The 18600-nt window shown below is 41.6% G+C and overlaps 1 protein-coding gene and 1 non-coding gene across 3 annotated transcripts in view; both read left to right on the forward strand.

Annotated features, from left to right (window-relative positions):
* Positions 1–18600, forward strand: part of CNTNAP5 (contactin associated protein family member 5) — a 1047625-nt gene that overhangs the window by 585701 nt on the left and 443324 nt on the right. For both annotated transcript variants that reach the window (XM_055572939.1, XM_055572940.1), the window contains exons 9-10: positions 3944–4093; positions 6977–7148. In XM_055572939.1, the coding sequence (XP_055428914.1) occupies positions 3944–4093; positions 6977–7148 (322 nt within the window). The remainder of the gene's footprint in view (positions 1–3943; positions 4094–6976; positions 7149–18600) is intronic.
* LOC129648168 (U6 spliceosomal RNA) lies at positions 14811–14917 on the forward strand. The gene has a single exon (XR_008712749.1). It is a non-coding gene; the product is annotated as a U6 spliceosomal RNA (small nuclear RNA).

The following is an 18600-nucleotide window of genomic DNA, read 5'->3' on the forward strand; positions in this document are numbered from 1 at the left end:
AAGACAGATAGTGACCTGGGAAAGGGTGGGGACCCCAAGACAGAACATGCAAGCTACAGCCCCAGCTCCAGCTCCAGTCCTGCCTCCACACTGAGCACACCGCTTCCTCAGCCCTGCGTCTTCTGTACAGTGAACCTGATGATGGGTCTGTAATTCGATGGCACACTCCCCCTGACCTCTGTCTGTATCTTCTTTCCTACTTTGTCCCTAATGTTTAGCTGGGCACTTAGAGGATATTTTTTGGTGGCTCAGATGGTAAAGAATCTGCCTGCAGTGAGGGAGACCTGGGTTGGATCCCTGGGTAGGGAAGATCCCTTGGAGAAAGGAATGGCTGCCACTACCAGTATTCTTGCCTGGAGTATTTCATGGACGGAGGAGCCTGGCGGGCTACAGTCTGTAGGGTCTCAAAGAGTCAGACATGACAGAGTGACTAACTTTTTTTCACTTTAGGAGCTATTTTCACCCTATCTGTTGAGCTAGTTACTGACTCCCTTTTAGCCTAGTCTATGGCTTACCTGAAATGAAATCTCATCTGTTATGCAGAGGTATTTAAATTGGTATGCAAATGGCAGTAAAAGGAGTAAAGACCCACCACTGGCTATGCTGCCCAATGCCCTTGACAGAAGTCAAATGTTCAGCACCAGGAAACACCTGACAGACCCTCTGCCTCATTAGCAGAATCCCTGTTGCTGGACTCCACTGGCCTTTTGGGGGGAAGTAGGGCCTCCAGGCTGAGCAGCTTCTGTGTTCTCCTCTCCACCCCAGGCAGATGTTCAGGGCTGCAGTGAACACTGGCTGGGAGGGAGCTGGCCCTTACATCTGGGTTATTCAGAACAGATGGAGCACAGCTGCCCCTGTGTATCACAGCTGGGCTTCCAGCCTGGTGCTGCGCTTTCCTGGGGGCAGCTTCTATGGCCATTGGATGGTTCAGAGGCAAGGGCTCTTTAGTAGCCATTCTGAGAAGCCCTGCAGACCTCTAGTCTGATTTTCAGTGCTTTCTCCCCAGCTGGTTTCTCAGGGACTGTCCCAGTAGGCAGTATAAAAGACTGAGCTCCAGAAATAGCTCCTATCTGTCCCTTACTCTTCATTTTCACAGCTGCTACTTTGCCTGAGACCCCCACCATTCTGTCCCCTGGGGCCTGTGCACATGTCAGGCCTCCCCCCACCCCACGCCCCGTTCTGCTTCTGTCCTTGCTCCTCCTTGTTCCCGCCATCGGCCACCAGAGTCTTTGAATGTGTGCCTCCAGCCAGGTCATCCCCATGCTGATGTTCTTGTTTAGTTACTAAGTTGTATCTGACTCTTTTGTAACCCCATGGACTGTAGCCTGCTAGGCTTCTCTGTCCGTGGGATTTCCTAGGCAATAACACTGGAGTGGGTTGCCATTTCCTTCTCCAGGGGAATCTTCTCAGCTCAGAGACTGAACCCTCATCTCCGGCATTGTCAGATGGATTCTTTATCACTGAGCCACCAGATTCTAAATCAGTGATTTCATTCCTGGCTGCATATTAGAATCATTCAAGAGACTTTTAAAAAATGCAGATGCCCAAGGTCCCTTGCCCAGAGATTCCGATAGAATCTTGGGTAAAGTGCCCTCTGGAATTCTTTGTCTGAGGATAATGGTGAAACATTTCCTTAACCTGGTACATGAGGCCCCTGGGTGACCAGACCCTCTTTCCATATAGCTTCCTGTTGTCCTGTACTACGTTTCATTCCAGACCTTAGGCTCTCTGGCCCCTGGAACTCTTGAGAAATGAGAAACTCTTGCTCAGTTTTCACAACTTCCTAAAATTGTCACCACTTTTTCTGTGAAGTATTTTTGAGACCCTTATATTGAGTTAGGTCTTTCTTCTGTATCCCTGTACTACTGATTCACCCAGAATTGCAAGCAGGGCTGTTGTCTGCTTGCTTCTCTAAAGCCATTAACCTGCAATTCTCCAAGGACAGTATTGTAAGCCTCTTTGCCTAAGTCTCTTCCATCTAATTGTGGATTATCCCAGATGAAGTGACTATCCACTCTGCCAAACACAGGGGCATGGGAGAGGCATGCGTTTTATGGTTGCTGTTCTGTTCTTTTGTTTTAGCAAAAATTATTGTCTACTTTGTGACATGGGCTGCCCTACAGGTCCTATTATATTAATGGATTTAATTCTCCCAAGACCCTAGAAGTACACTCATTCTCCCTATTTTGCAGGGGAGGAAAACTGAGTCAATAAGGAAAGGCAGGTAACTTGGTGGGTAGCAGGGCACAACACGTGTCTGTTGAGTGAAGAAATGGGTGGCTCTCTGCTCTGGTTACAAACAAATCTTTGTGACCAGACTAGGTATTAGGACTGTTTTTTTCAGTGAACACTTTGCACAGACTGAGCCTTAATAGATGATAAACATTTTGTAGGAGGGCTTCCCTGATGGATCAGAAGGTAAAGAATCTGCCTGCCAATGCAGGAGATGTGGATACAATCCCTGGGTCAGGAAGATCCCCTCCAGAAATGGCAACCCACTCCAGTATTCTTGCCTGAAGAATTCCATGGACAGAGGAGCCTGGCGGCCACAGCCTATGGGGTTACAGAGTCGGACACAACTGAGCAAGTAACACTAACAGTTTTGTAGAAAATAGTTGAAACCCTCGTGACTTAATTCCCAAGGCACTTTCCTCAACAAAGGACGTTGGCAGTGTGGTGTAGTGTGAATCAAAGGCATCCAGGGCAAAAGAACAAGAGAGAAATATGCTATAAATAAACACCCACTATGCCTACAACCTACATACCCTGGGAGCTTTCCTGCCTGATCTCAGTGGATCCCTTACCAATGATATAGAGTAAGAATTATATTTACAGGAGATAAAACCAGAGCTTGGAAAGGTAGGTGACTCAGCCAGTGTCACATAGTTAGTTAAGGAAAAAGACTGGAATTAAACTAGTCTGTTATGTCCCTTTCAACAACAGGAGGCTCCTCTGCCTGGTGTATCATTGGAATCTCTAGCTTTCCTAATTTACTTTTGCCTCTAAAAGCAGTTTTATTTTACTAAAATATATATATGCCATGTTTAGAAAAATGTGAGAAAACTAAAATTGCCTATAATTCACTACTCAGAGATTAAAAACACACTGGGAACATTTTGAATTTTTTTTAACTCTTTTGACTCTGAATTTATATATCAATAAGTCAATAAATGTTTTCTACAGCTTTGTAGTATATGAAGAAGTGTTGCCCATTTTTTCAAACCAAACATATTAGAAGTGATTAAGCAACATTCTTTATTTTAGGCATAGATGAGTTTATTTTATAGCTTAGTACATTGTGACTATTTGCTCGAAGCTCCTCCCAAATTGTCATTTCTTCTCACTGTCCCTTGCTGCTGAAGATGGAAGGCCTTCTCTGCACCGTTGCTCTTTCCCTAATGGAAACTTCACAGCACAGCAGCTGTTAAAATGAGTGGCTCCCTCACAGTCTTTGGCATTCCATCTCCCCAACTTATTGTCTGAGTCAGGGGTTACTCTTTCCCCAACTTACCAGCAGAACCAGCTGAGATCTAGGCAACTGAAGGCCTGAGTGGAAAACAACTTATAGGTTTTTAAGGCCTTATTTCCATTGTATTGATTAAAAGAAAGCTCTTGGGCAGAAACTTGTTAACTGTACTATCTATTTTACTGTAAGCATGCAGGCTAAATACTGAGGCTAGTTGTAAGGTATCTGATAATCCTCTTCTTAGGCTCTAAGACCTAGTGTGAAGGTATATTCTATGGTTCAGCTCCCATTTTAAAAAGAAAACAATAGAATTAAATGGTAAAAAGAAAAAGATGACTCCCAGGAAGCTGCAAAATGAAGAGAGCGTCCACTCTAAGTATGTACATGGACCACAGCAGGCAAGAGAACTTCCCTTACTCTTTGCAAACCTGCCCGAGTCAATCATCACTACGCTTGTCCTCCCTGTGTTTTTTGCAGGAAGGGACTTGAATGACGGCTTGTGGCATTCAGTTAGCATCAATGCCAGAAGGAACCGCATCACTCTCACGCTGGATAACGATGCAGCATCCCCGGCTCAGGACACCAGCAGGATGCAGATTTATTCTGGAAATCGCTACTATTTTGGAGGTAAATTCCCCAGCTTTTGAGGTTGAAAAAAGGAGGGAGGGAGAATGCAGTGGGCACTTATTTTACTACAATGATTCTTTCTGTGTCAAATTGACCATTCTCCCAATGTGCACACACACACACACGCATACCACATCCCTATCCTCAAGCTCAAAATAATGAGAAGAAAACTTTTCACAGCTGTACAAATTATCTAGGTCAGTGCTGAGGGGAAAAAAAAAAAATCTAGCTATAAGAGCTCGTGTTATGTAACACATCCAAAGGAGATTTTTTGTAGCCATGCCAAACTCTGTGATCATATTCCAGAGGAGAAACTCAGTTGAAAACTCAGAGAAAGTCTACCGAGAGTCAGCAGTACCTGAAAGAGAAAAAAATCCAGATGAGAATGCACAACCAGCATCCTCAGCTTTCTCCATCACTTCTCAGCTGATTTGCTTTCTTAATGCCCAACCCATCCCTTCCTCACATCCCTGGAGGCCATGCTCATGGAGGGGAGCTAGAGGGAAGACCTAGAAGGGCCATGAATTTATAGCTCCACAAAGAGCAGCCCCCTCCAATGCTAGGAAATTTGCCAAATATGAAAAGGCAAGGGCAATCTGGTAAACAGGAGAAATATATAATTAGGCTTTATTTTTATAGCATATGTGCATTTTTATTTAATTTTAAGGGTATTTTTTTCATTAAAACTATCCATGCCTACTTTGTCAATTGTTGGTATTATAGAAACAGTCTTTAACGAGTAATTAATCTCAGCAGCTGTCTGACCTTGAGTAACACACTTATGGTCCCTGAACTTCCTTATCCAGAATGTGGGGAAACAAAGCAGAATTGCTGGGAGAGTTCAGTGAGGTCAAGGTTAAACTTGCAACATCGTGCTTTCTACATTAGAATGGGCAGACTGGTTTCACCTTTTGTAAATATGGTCATCTGCTGGGCCTGGTCTAAAGAAAAGTATCCTGAGGGAGGAGGGTTCAGGATGGGGAACACATGTATACCTGTGGCGGATTCATTTTGATATTTGGCAAATCTAATACAGTTATGTAAAGTTTAAAAATAAAATAAAATTAAAAAAAAAAAATAAAAAAAAAAAAAAAATAAAGAAAAGTATCCTGTAAAAAGTACAGTCTCTGAAATAGAATTTGTAAATCGCTTCTCTCATACCATTGACATGGGGTTATCTTTGAAATATAAAAGGGACTTGGCAAAGAGGCAGTGTACACATCGGGGTGTCCTGGGAGGGAAGCTGACTGGAGTGATTCCTTTGTGGTTTGATTTTAGGACCCAGAGCCTCTGTCCTTCACTCCAAATCTCCATATTATGCCCAGATAACAAATTCCTTTAGAAAGGGAACATTTTCATCTTCTGTAATTGTTTTATGTGTCTTACATCATTTAATTCAGGCAATAACTTTGTGAGGTAGATAATTTTAGCTCCATTTTACAGAGAGTAACACTGGTGTTTACAGAGATGAAACACTTTGTGTGAGTAGTAGAAGCAGGACTTAACCCTAAATCTGATTCCCCATGCCCCACTAGTGACAGCAGAAGGACGTACTCTGAAGACGGCAAAAAAGGGTCTCGGGGGCCCCACAGATAAATCTCACAGAATGTATAATTTCGCATCATATGCAATGTTTCATTGATACAGAATAAAGCAATCTTATATTTATTTCTGGGGGAAATAACATTGAATTAATTATGTGACTTAAGCATCTGAAATGCCTCAAAGGCAAAATAGCTCCCTTCCCCCAGTAGAAGTGTTTTTAGACTCGGGTCTTGTGAGACTCCAGGCTGAGGAGGGAAGATTTATCTGAGATCTGAACAGTGTTTAAACAAACGCCCCACACGTAGACTGTAAACTTAAGGCAAGTGAAAAATGAGTTTGAGTAATAATCGTCAACTTACATAAATTCTCTCTACAGCTTCAATTAGAAGTTGTAGCGTCTCTCTTCATTTTATAGTGTGCCTGTGAGCCGTTAACCAGCTGCTGGGCTTCAGCCCAGCAGTGACTCTCTATTAGAGATGGCTGAAATAATTCCCAATTATTTATGGGTTATTGCCATGTTTTCAAGCTTGCATTCCCATATGCTCTGAACCTATTAAAACCATTGGAATGGAGTTTATAAAGAGCACAGGCACCCATGCACGTCTGTGACTCTATACCTGGCAATGAGAAGTAGTTATTCTCTGGTTGCAAGCTATGCTCAATTAGTGTGATGCATATTTTTTAAAACAACACCCTTTAAAAAGGTTATGGTGTTAAACTTTCATATATGTGATTACAGCCCTATAACTGTGCATTTAAACTCTTAGTTCCTTTAGCATTTGGGTTTGCTTTGCATATCACTTCAAAATTCCAGTTACGTTCCTGTATATACTTTTCTCAGGAACTAAGCCTGATAATGCTGACAATTAACCAGACAATTACTCTGCTACCGTTCTTACCCAAAGCGTAATTTTCTTTGAATGTGTAATTCAGAATTGAATTGTTCATTTAAAAGTGTGTTTTTAAGACAGAACTGAAATTCCCAAGTAGTTATGATATGTTGCTTTCTTGGGCTGAGTGAAGTATACCACACAAAACAATAGCAAATGGCTTACAAAGAGGGAAAAAAGAAATAAGAATGAGATAAATGCAATGGCATCAGTATCCCCTGTAACATATTTTGTTTTCTGTTCTATACAGTGATTAAATATGCCCCATTTTGTACCAGTTTTGTCCCATCTCTGAGAATGGTATGATTTACAACAAAAAAATGTGTGCACTGCTGTGAATGAAAAAACATTGAAATAATTAGACCTTAAGGTCTTCTGTCAATAGGTCACTAAAGTAATGACTGACCATTTCAGTATTCTTCTTAATTTTTTTTTCTCTGTCCCACAGGGTGCCCTGACAATCTCACCGATTCCCAATGTTTAAATCCTATTAAGGCTTTCCAAGGCTGCATGAGGCTCATCTTTATTGATAACCAGCCCAAGGACCTCATTTCAGTTCAGCAAGGTTCCCTGGGGAATTTTAGTGATTTACACATTGATCTGTGTAGCATCAAAGACAGGTAATTATTGTCTCTTCTCCTCTGTTCTCCCACCCCATTCCCATTCTCACTGTTCTAAATATGAGTTTCTTTCACCAAAATTCAAATCCACTGACATCAGCCACATTAGATATAATTGAGTCGCCTAATGGAATATATTTCTAAAAGGATTTCAGGCCCAGGGAAAAATGTTTTAAATAAGTTGAGTTTCACTTGCAGTAAATGGGATATGCAAATTAAATCAAAATACAAATTTGTGAAAGGATTAAAATTTTATGCATAAACAACATTTGATTACTTTGAAGTTAAGAGGGAAGTGAAAAGGAGGGAGGGATTGCAGTTAGGAATAGCAGTGTGTGTCCCTTCACACAGACAAATGAAATCAAGCCCTCTGGGATTCCTGTAACAGAGGTTTTGACAGTGTCCAGTAGTTCGGTGACTCCCTGGAAGCCTGATCTTTGCTGTTACCACCCCTCACGCACTGCTTCTTTTACCAGAGGAGATCAGTCCCTGGACAGAGAGCAGCACTTCTATTCCACAACTTAACACCTTTAGCAACACTTCCCTTTCCCTCTTCATTTCTTCTGGGCTCTAGCTCCTCTTTTATTTGATGTTTCTGAAATTGAGATTTTGAATAAGAGATTCAGAGACTCGTTGCAGGAAATGAAAGAGGAGGGGTTCTGAATTTTCAGCCAAGTTAATCATGTGGCCCATGTGTTCTCTCTAGCACTTTATCTCCTTCCTTCTGCCAGTGCTACTCACCCAGGTCAAGATGCCCTTTGCTGAATGAGTTAGCAATACGTGTTAAGTGTTTGCCTCTGTGTTGCTGGTATAGAGTCTCTGCTTATGTTTCAGGGAATTAATTAGACATCACCATAAAATGCTATCAATGTCCAAGAAGTATACCTTTATTTGTGAGATCTATGACAGTGGCAGTGGAGGTCAGGACAGCTTTCAGGAAGTGGTGTTGAGCTGAGTCTTACAAGATGGGCAGGCTTGGCTGAGGGGTGGAGGTGATGGTAACTCATAAGTTGGAAGGATGTGGCATGCAAAATGCCATAAAAATAGGGGGATCATGGTTTGTAAGCCTTTCGTCTACCCAAGATGCTTAGTTTTCACTTAAAAACCTCTAATATGGTGATGCATCTTACCTTTGAAGGTTTATAGTAGTTTAATTGGCTGTTTATTTTTCTTAGGAGCCTGTAAAATAATGTCATGTCTTACAGTAAATGTTGTCTTAGATTCCATAAAATATAGGTCATGGTGATAGAGCATATGATGTGAATATGGCTGGGGATGTGCGTCAATTATAAAGAGCTTTGCATGTGTATGGCATTTAGCCTGATGCCCTAGGAAGACTCAAGAAGGAAGGCAGTCAGATTTGTTTGGTAAAAAGAGTATTCAGGAAAAGTGAGAAGGATGCATTGGAAAACAACCAGCCAAGAGGCAAAGAGGTCACTGCTCCGGTCCAGGGGAACAATGATAAGAAATAGTAGGTGCCTGTACTGAGCATCACAGAAATCAGCTCTGCAGACCATAATCTCCTCTCATGCTCGGAATGACTGATAGACTTCGGTGGAACTTTATATGCATGTTTCTCTGTTAATACCACTCCACATGGGATTGTCAACAAATCACACAGACTCCCAGGCTCTTCTGCTTCATTTTTTTCCTATTTGGCCAGCTGGAAAAGTGGGTAATAAAATGCATGCTTCATTAGAATGTGCTAGTTTAGAGATCTCAGAATAAAAGATATCTTGCAGAATGGTTGTCATTCCTATAGTCGTTATTAATGATAAGGGATTGGGGGGTATCCCACTTCATCAGACAGGACAGCCTTTTGCAAAGTGTAGATCGATGGAACATTTATCAGTAGGGATCTCTTATGATTAGTTAATTTCTAACTGAGGGTGCTTTCATTATTTTTGATTACATGGGACGCCATTGCCATCTACTTTGCATCATTACTTTTGTGTAATTGTAGACTGTGTAATTGTATTACATACAATAGTGTTTTGGTTAATTGTATAATAAGGGATTGTGTTTAGTTTAGTGCGTAAGTGGGACATTTTTCTTGATTTACCAGACAGTCTCTCTAACAGAAGGGAAACTGGTAAAAGGCTTTGCTTAATTAATTATTTCTTGAACTTATATTTAACATTTGGTTGGAGAGGGGGTTGGGGTTAGAAAAACAGGTGGTTTCTGAGTTTTGCATTTTATTTTTAACGTGCTAGTCGACGTGAGCCTGATTTAAGGACCAGTGTGAAGGAAGTTGTGCCTTCAAGGAGCTGCCACTTGGTGTGGGGGTGGGGTTTGTGGGGACACATGGGGGCAGAGAACAGTCTGGCTGTGTGTGGCTTTTTTCAGAAAAATTTAGTGAGGTTTAATGAAGCTCAATGAATACTTTAAAACATTAGATACTTTAAATCTTTTTGATGAAAAATGTTAGTTTTCATTAACTATGATTCCTATTTTATCTTTTATTTGTAACAGTGAGCTTTAACACTTCAGAAGAAAATTTTGTGAAAACACAACAAAAATAATTTTGATTTTTAAATTTCTTACCTTTAATACATGCTTTTGATGAAAATATATTCAAATATCATGGAGAAGGGAATGGCAACCCACTCCAGTACTCTTATCTGAACAATGCCATATTCAGAGGAGCCTGGTGGGCTACACTCCAAAAGGGTCACAAAGAGTTGAACAATGAGCAAATAAGCACACATTCCAATGTCATACTTTGAGTACAGTTGTATTTTATTTTAATAAAAATGTTTAATTTTATATTGGAATATGGTTGATTTACAACATTGTGTTAGTTTTAGGTGTACAGAAAAGTGATTCAGTTATACATATGCATAGCTGATTCTTTTTCAGAACCTTTTCCATTATAGGTTCTCACAGAATATTGAGTAGAGTATAGTACACAGTATATAGTTTATAGTAGGTCATTGTTGGTTACCTGTTTTATATATAGAAGTATGTATGTGTTAGTCCCAAACTCCAAATTTATCTCTCCTTCCCCCTCTTCCTTCTTTGGTAACCGTAAGTTTGTTTTCTCTATATGTAAGAATTTGAGCAAACTCTGGGAGATAATGGAGTACAGAGGAACCTGGTGTGCTACAGTCCATGGGGTCATGAAGAGTCAGATATAACTTAGCCACTGAAAAGCAACGAAGTCTGTTTCTGCTTTGTAAATAAGTTCATGTATATCATAGTTTAGATTCCACATAACAGTGATATCATATGATCTTTTTCTTTCTCTCTGATTTACTTTACTTAGTATGATAATGTCTAGGTCCATCCATGTTGCTGCAAATGGCATTATTTCATTCTTTTTTATGGCTGATGTCTTGAGTAAAAGCTGGGAGAGTTCCTTCTCAAGGACTGAAGGATTTAAACCAACAATTTGCATCTCCCTAATGGGCATTTTGCTGAAGCTTCTGGCCTTGAGGAAGAAAGGAGGTGGAGGAACTGGATTGGCCCACAGCAGCCCTGGCAGCAAGGAACATTGTGGCTTTAGGAGGCTCTTTGGAGGACTGCCCAGTGTCTGACAGTCCAAGATCAAGTTGAGAGAACCCTTGAAGAAATCACAGTTGGGACTTGACAGACCCCAGCCACCTTCAGTACTCTTTATACCTCTAGAATACGATGCACAGCCACCATCTGTCCTTTGCAGGCTACATCTCCAGTCTCATGTTCTCCACACCCCAAAACATGGTTCTTCATGGGCTAAACTTACCTCCTGCACACTCTTGGGCTTAAAGTAGGCCAAACTTGATATTATAAACCATCATCAAGCAAGGTATGCTTACAGCAGAATCATGCCTTTGGTTATTTGACCTCATAGACAGACACTGAGTGAGGGACAGACACTTTTAAGTGAGTGGCCATCTTAATAATAATAAGAGGCATTCTTATTGTATCAATATATACTTTAGTAGAATAGGATGTAGTAAGAGCTATAGAAGGCAGGAGGGCATGAGAACACTAATATCCCATTTTTTCAAGGGAATAAACTAAGATCTGGAGATTATGTCCACTTTTTCATGGTCACAGGACTGAAATTTCAATCCAGAGTTAGACACTGCCAGGGTTCTATCCCTTGTACTATCTACCCGAAAGGATCTGAACTGGAAATGGAAGTCACTTTGTGCCTGTGGATCTAAATAGGTAACCTCATATTCATACAAAAGTTGTTCAGGGATGTGCCATATATTAAATCTCTTGTAAACCTTAGGTGCCCATTGAGCTTCCTTTTAAAAGGGAGGCATTCAAAATGGTATGCAATGTCAGGCAAGGTCTTTTTTTTAAAATCTACAGTTTTCCTTTATATTATATATGTTGCAAGTGTACGACATAGTAATCACAATTTTAAGGTTATATTCCACTTATAATTATTATAAAATACTGGCTATATTCCCCAAGTAGGACATTATATCTTTGTACCTTATTTTTAAATTTTATTTTATATTAGAATATAGTTGATCTACCTGTGGCGGATTCATTTTGATATTTGGCAAAACTAATACAGTTATGTAAAGTTTAAGAAAAAAAAAAAAGAATTCACTGCAAAAAAAAAAAAGAATGTAGTTGATTTATATTGCTGTGTTAGTTTCAGGTGTACAGCAAAGTGCTTAAGCTATACATATGCATGTATCTGTTCTTTTCCAGATTATTTTCCCATTTAGGTTATTGCAGAATATTAGGGAACTCTATTCAGGCAAGGATTTAGTGATGTAAGGATTTCCCACTTTTGCTGGCCCAGGTCAAGGAATGCTTCTTCCTAGGACTTATGTGGAAAAATCCAAGCAGTTAATTCTGGGAGCCATATCCGGTCCTGCAGGGTTCAACGTCCAGAGCCGAAGAAACTAATCACCAAATGCTGTCTAAGACTTCATCCCAAGAGGAAAAAGGATCCAAGGTGTGGAGCAAACAGGGATGCTGATGAATCAGTGAGGGGAAGTGGAAGTCACACCTGGAGAAAGTCATCAATTCCAGTGCAGGTGGTAGTGGATTTGAGAGGCATCAGAGCATGTTTAATTCCCTGTTACTTGTCAGCTTGAAATAGGATGCATAGGATTTAACCTTTTTTGTCTGTCTCTTCTTTTGCAAAGCTAGGATAATGGAACCTTTGTCTTGAGAGTGAAATGAGAGAGCATAAGAAGTCAGGCACTCAGTTGTGTGTCCAGTAGACAGTAGATGCTCAGTGATTTTGCCATGTGAATTCCTAGAGCCAATGGTTTGCTAACTCTCCCATTTACATGGGGAGGAGAAGCTCAGGTCTCCCTCTGATATTTTCCCACTATGGCCAAGTTATCTCCAGTAGTTTCTGTGCTGGATCCCCATAGATAGACCTCATGTGCTGTGCTGTGTTTAAGTCACTCAGTCATGTACAACTCTTTGTGACCCCATGTACTGTAGCCTGCCAGGATCCTCTGGGGATTCTCCAGGTAAGAATACTGGAGTGGGTTGCCATACCCTCCCCCAGGGGATCTTCCTAACCCAGGTATTGAACCCAGGTCTCCTGCATTGCAGGCAGATTCCTAACCATCTGAGCCAACAGGGAAGCCCAGAGAGACCTCATATGTGCCCTCAGATCAATGCTCAGTGATTTTCCTTGGGCTTCAGTTCTCTTTGAGCTGCACCTCTGAGGCACCAACCATTCCCTATTAGGAAGATATCCATCAATTTTGGTGCCCAGGTCTAGTGATCTCTGGATTCTCCTAAAGAGATCACCCACAGATTCTTTAGGAGAATCACTGGGCCTGGGTAGGGTAAGGTGAGCATGTGGTGTGTCCAGGGCACACAATTGGAGGTGAGTCTTATTTCCAGGTTCATGCCTGTTCATGCCTGCAGACCCTGAATTTACATGAACCTGGGAATGAACCCCTCCTTAAATTTTACTGGCAGATCCCAGACTGCATCAGAATCACTAGGAAGGGTAGTTAGAACCTAAATTGCTGAGCTCCACCCCTAGAATTTCTGATTTTTACTGTGGGCCAGAGAATTTGCATTTCTAACAAACTCCAGGGTGCTACTGGGACCAGACTTTGAGAAGCACTGCCTAAACCCTCCAATCCTAGAGGCAGTGTGATTTCAAGGATTGCTATAATAATGGAGCAAGTATCTAGGTGTTGCTCCTACTGGGCTCTCAAGCAGCTGCCTTCCTGATCAGAGTCTTAAAGGGCCTACAGAAAGTTCCAGAAGCTCTATCTCAGTCTTCCTCTTCAAAGGTCATTGAAATGAGTCCAAGGGACACTTTTGGTGACAACTGAATTCCATCTCCCTCCAGACTTCCCTTTGGCACTCAGACTCTCCTCTGCTTCCCACTACAAGCAATACCTTTGTGAATACAAATGAAAACAGTCAGATCCTCAGAGGTGTTTGTGTGAAGGGCTGTTTTTGGAGGAAGGAAGGTTGGGTTTGAGAACCCAATCACAGTGAGGAGACGTCAGAGTTTGGGCAGCTGCAGCTGCCAACAAACATTACTTGTCTTTTTGTTATTTTGAGGACAGTTATTTTATTTGCTGGTCCCTCTGAAAATCAGAGCTTGATTTTTCCTTCTAGATTAGGCTCAGATTTTGTGGGGGCCAGGGAGGGTGTGGCTCCATAAAAATAAGAGTGACCTCACCCATCAAAACTATTGCCAAAAACCTTAGTAAAGATCAACTGAGGGACTTCCCTGGTGGCCCAGTGGTTAAAAATCCACCTTGCAATGCAGAGGACTTGGGTTTGGTGCCTGGTCTGGGAACTAAGATCCCTCTTGCTGCAGGGCGACTAAAGACCCTGTGCACCACAGCAAAAGATTCTGCATGATGCAGCAAGGATCCCATGTACTGGAACTAAGACCTGATGCATCCAAAGAAAAAATAAGAAATTATTTTATTTTATTTTTAATTTAATAAATTAAAAATAAATAGATGAAATCCCTCTAAAAAGAAAATGGGCAGAGACTGCTGATCACACTAGGTCTTCTGGTGCCTGGTAAAGGTTTTCCTGGAAATGGGTCCCATTTCCTGTGTTCCTTCCTCGTTGGGTGATATTGCAGATGTTCCCTGGAGATCACACAGCTTAGACTTTTTCATAGAAGGAAATAACAGTTTTGTGGAGTATGGCAAAGACAGGTACCAAAGAGGGACCTCTGCTCCTGGGGCCTTTGCTGTAATTTCCTGTAGAGACAGTTTTGCTCTTAACATTTTCTAAAATGAAACAATCTGTACTATACAGTAGCTCCTTGTTGGTTATCCATTTTAAAGACAGCAGTGTGTGCATGTTGATTCCAAACTCCCATTGTATTCCTTCCCCACTCCCCCAACCCTTCTGGCCTGGTCAATGAGTATGTGCTCATTTGGGTCCAGCTCTTTGCCACTGTATGAACTGTAGTCACCAGGCTCCTCTGTCCATGAGATTCCCCAGGCAAGAATACTGGAGTGGGTTGCCATGCCCTCCTCAGGGGATCTTCTCAACCCAGGGATTGAACCTGAATCTCTTACATCTCTTGCATTGGCAAGCAGGTTCACCACTAGCACCACCTAGGAAGCCCTCCAGCCTGATAATCATAAATTCATTCTCTAAATCTGTCAGTCTGTTTCTGTTTTCTAGGTAAATTCACTTGTATCAACTCTGCTCATTCTTAGGTAACAACCTCAATGGGAAAAGAATTTGAAAAAGAATAGAGTGCTCACTTTGGCAGCACATACACCAAAATTGGAACGATACAGAGAAGATTAGCATGGCCCCTGCGCAAGGATGACATGCAAATTCGTGAAGTGTTCCATAAAGTTTAAAAAAATTAAAAAAGAGAAAAAGAAAAAGAATAGACACATGTATATGTATAACTGAGTCACCTTTCTGTACACATGAAACTAACACAGCACTGTTAATCAGCTGTAGTCCAATATAACATATAAAGCTAAAAAATAATAAACAATTTGCTTATTCCAGTGAGTGAATCCCATGTGGGAAACTGCTTTAAGTTTCCTACAGCCGAATAAGTTAGGAAATGTAGCTTTTCATTCCATAATGATTTCCTTTTCTTCCAACACACATTCTTTTAAGAAACTTCCTACAGTTTGGTGATTGCTCAGTCATGTCCGACTCTTTGTGACCCCGTGGACTATACAGTCCATGGAATTCTCCAGGCCAGAATACTAGAGTGGGTAGCCTTTCCCTTCTCCAGGGATCTTGCCATCCCAGGGATCAAACCTAGGTCTCTTGCATTGCAGGCAGATTCTTTACTGGCTGAGCCACAAGGGAAGCCCATAGCATATGCTCAACTCTTTGGTCAAGATTCTTACCTTCCTGGTTCAGAGTTGGGAGTCGTGAACACTGAACAAAGGGAAATGTTCAGTGGGATGACCTCTAACAAACAGACTTCTGCTAAAAACCCACCCAGTGTGTGGGTGTTTGTTCAAAACAGTAGGCTATATAAAAATCTTACATAGCAGGGTAATGCATATGTTTTCCATTTTCTCTCCAATTGAAAGCTTGTACATTGGGTGCCAGAAAAACTACTGTAAGGGCACAGCCCACACAATCTGAGTTTCCAACTCCAAAGTGAGAAATGTTACAATATGGTGTGTTCTCCCTTATCTCATGGGATGGGCCCTCAATCCAAACAAGAGCACTTCTGCTGTTTTTATTTGTCATTTGTAGTCTATTTCATGGGGGACATGGAAAGGTTATATTTTACATAACAGTTACTGAGCAAACATTCTCCGAGTATGATTTCATTTAATTCACTCCACAGTTCTGCCAGATTCTCTAAGTTCTTCTCAAAGTGTAGTTCCAGACCAACAGCCCCAGAATCACCTGGCAAATTGCCCTAACTGCATATCCCGAGGCCCCATCCCATACTTTCTGGAACAGAAGCATGGGGGGCAGCCTGAGTTTTCACAAGCACCACCCCCGGCTGATTCTGATGCACACCCAGATTTGAGAGCCATTGGTTTATTCATTAGCATTATTTAAGAACTAAGAGCTCCTCCAGTGCTTATGAAAATTCAGTTATCTGCTCAAGGTCACATTTTTGGTATTTGATGGAGCCAGGATTCGAATCTTGATTTCTCCAGTACTTCAGTCCATATTCATATAGAGGGTTTATTGCCTAGAGGCCAGGGAAAGAGAAAAGATGGGTTTGTGGAGCCAGAGGAGGTCACAGGAGTGTCACAGAGGAAATGAGATTTCAAGAGGAACTGGGAACATGGACTGGGTTTAGGGTGGTAAAGTAGGACTGTTCCAGGTAGGGTGGAAAGCATAAGTCTGGGCCTCTGAATGGGTGGCATGCTATACATTTGTTTGCCTTGATGGGAAAGGCTGCTTTGGCATTAGTGTGTAAACAAGAACGTAAAGTCAAAGCCATAGGGAACTTGGCAGCACACAGTTTAAAATTTGAGTAACAGATCATATTAGTAGTTAATTCTTAAATAATGCTTCCTGTGTGCCCAGACCTCATAAATGTGTGTGTGTGTGTGTGCATGAGAGAGAGAGGGGGGGTAGATAATAGATAGACAGATAGATAACAGATGGTAGGTAGATAGATACACAGATCCTTACTGCCACCAATGAAGTAGGTAAGACTGTTAACTCCATTTTACAGAATGAGATTGAAGCAGAGTGGCACTAAGTAACGTGTCCAAGGTCACGCAGCAAGTCTATGGCAGAGCCTGGCTACAGACCAAGGAGTCTGGTGGAAGAGATCAGACCTGTCCTTTCATGCACTACCTCTGACTTTTTAGCTAGGAGGCATCCTACATGCTTCAGCAGGACTGCAAAGTAGAAAATGATGTGTTTCCTTCTTGCATTCATGTCACAAATGTTGTACTAACCCAGGAGGAGAAGGGATATGAGCTACAATGGATGGGCCAGCACTGAAGCCTGAGGGGTTGTCATCCATGCCGTTCCTTGTCAGAACCTTGAAGCAAGCACACTGAAAGAGACTCAGAAGCTGAAAGCTTCCACCAAGAGATCACCTTTCTCTCTTTCTTTGGGCTGATTAGGGAATAGAGGAGCCACCTCAGGACTAATTTGTCAGGGCTGTCTTGGGTTGGTAGATTTTGAGCTGATTTGGTAAGAACATCTTCCCCATCTAGAACTAGACAGGAAAAGTACTGGTTTATTCATCCACACCTATAGTAAGGGCAACTCCCCTCACCTCCTCTCTTAGACTCCGCTGAATGTCAGCAGGAAATAGGGGCTTTGGAGGACTTGATGCCTGGGTTTGATTTGCATAAATGACTTTGAACAACTGCATCTGTGTTCTGTGGCCAAGCTCATTTCTCTCATCACTCATTTGCATAAGAAAATGGGATCATTATCTTGATGAAAAACGGCACTGGTCTCCCTGTGTGTGGGGAAGGGCATCAGGGTCCCTTTGCTTCATGTATAACTATGCTGACAAATCAAGGTTAGCACTTCATTCTGTCCCATCTGAAGATGGTGAGTCTCTTCCCTTGCCAAATGGTCATCTGAAATGTTTGTGCTGAAAACAAAGCCAGAGCAAGATTTGGGTGAATAATGACAAACTCTTCCGAAGATGAGGGTTTCATTCCAAGAGCTCTAGGAATGAGGCTGAGGTGAGATGTCTGCATTCAGATGTGGGTAAGAATATGCTGCTCTGAACAAATAGGTGCTTGGATCATTCCTCCTAAGAAATAACTGTCCAAGAATGGCTGATGTTTCAGACAATGCAGCAGGCGAGGAAAATTTTTGATCTAAAATGAAATGTGAATAAAAGCTTGTTTGAGGTTCTTAAGTTACATCTGTGAGGCACTGTTTATATTTAAGCCTGCAGAAAACATTTCTAAATTAATAATAAGAAAAGATTCTTCCATATTTGCTCCTTTCATGCAATCATGATCAATATTTTTTTCTGAAGCATTGTTGACTTACAATGTGTTAATTTCTGCTGTATAGCAAAGTGATTCAGTTATACATATTGTTGTTGTTGTTCAGTCACTCAGTCATGTCTGACCCTGCGACCCCATGGACTGCAGCACCCCAGGCTTCCCTGTCCTTCACTATCTCCTGGAATTTGCTCAAACTCATGTCTATTGAGTCAGTGATGCCATCCAACCATATCATTTTCTGTCACTTTCCCTCACTTCTCCTCTTGTCCTCAATCTTTCCCAGTATTGGGGTCTTTTCCAGTGAATTGGCTCTTTGAATCAGGTGGCCAAAGTACTGGAACTTTAGCTTCAGCATCAGTCCTCCAATGAATATTCAGGGTTGATATCCTTTAGGGTTGACTGGTTTGATCTCCTTGCCATCCAAGAGACTCTCAAGAGTCTTCTCCAGCACCACAGTTCAAAGATATCAATTCTTAAGCACTTAGCCTTCTTTGTAGTCCAACTCTAACATCCCTACATGATTACTGGAAAAATCATCACTTTGACTATATGGACCTTTGTCGGCAAAGTAATGTCTCTTTTTTTAATAGGCTGTCAAGGTTTGTCATAGTTTTTCTTCC

Source organism: Bubalus kerabau, chromosome 3 (assembly GCF_029407905.1).
Source record: "Bubalus kerabau isolate K-KA32 ecotype Philippines breed swamp buffalo chromosome 3, PCC_UOA_SB_1v2, whole genome shotgun sequence".
Lineage (NCBI taxonomy): Eukaryota > Metazoa > Chordata > Mammalia > Artiodactyla > Bovidae > Bubalus > Bubalus kerabau.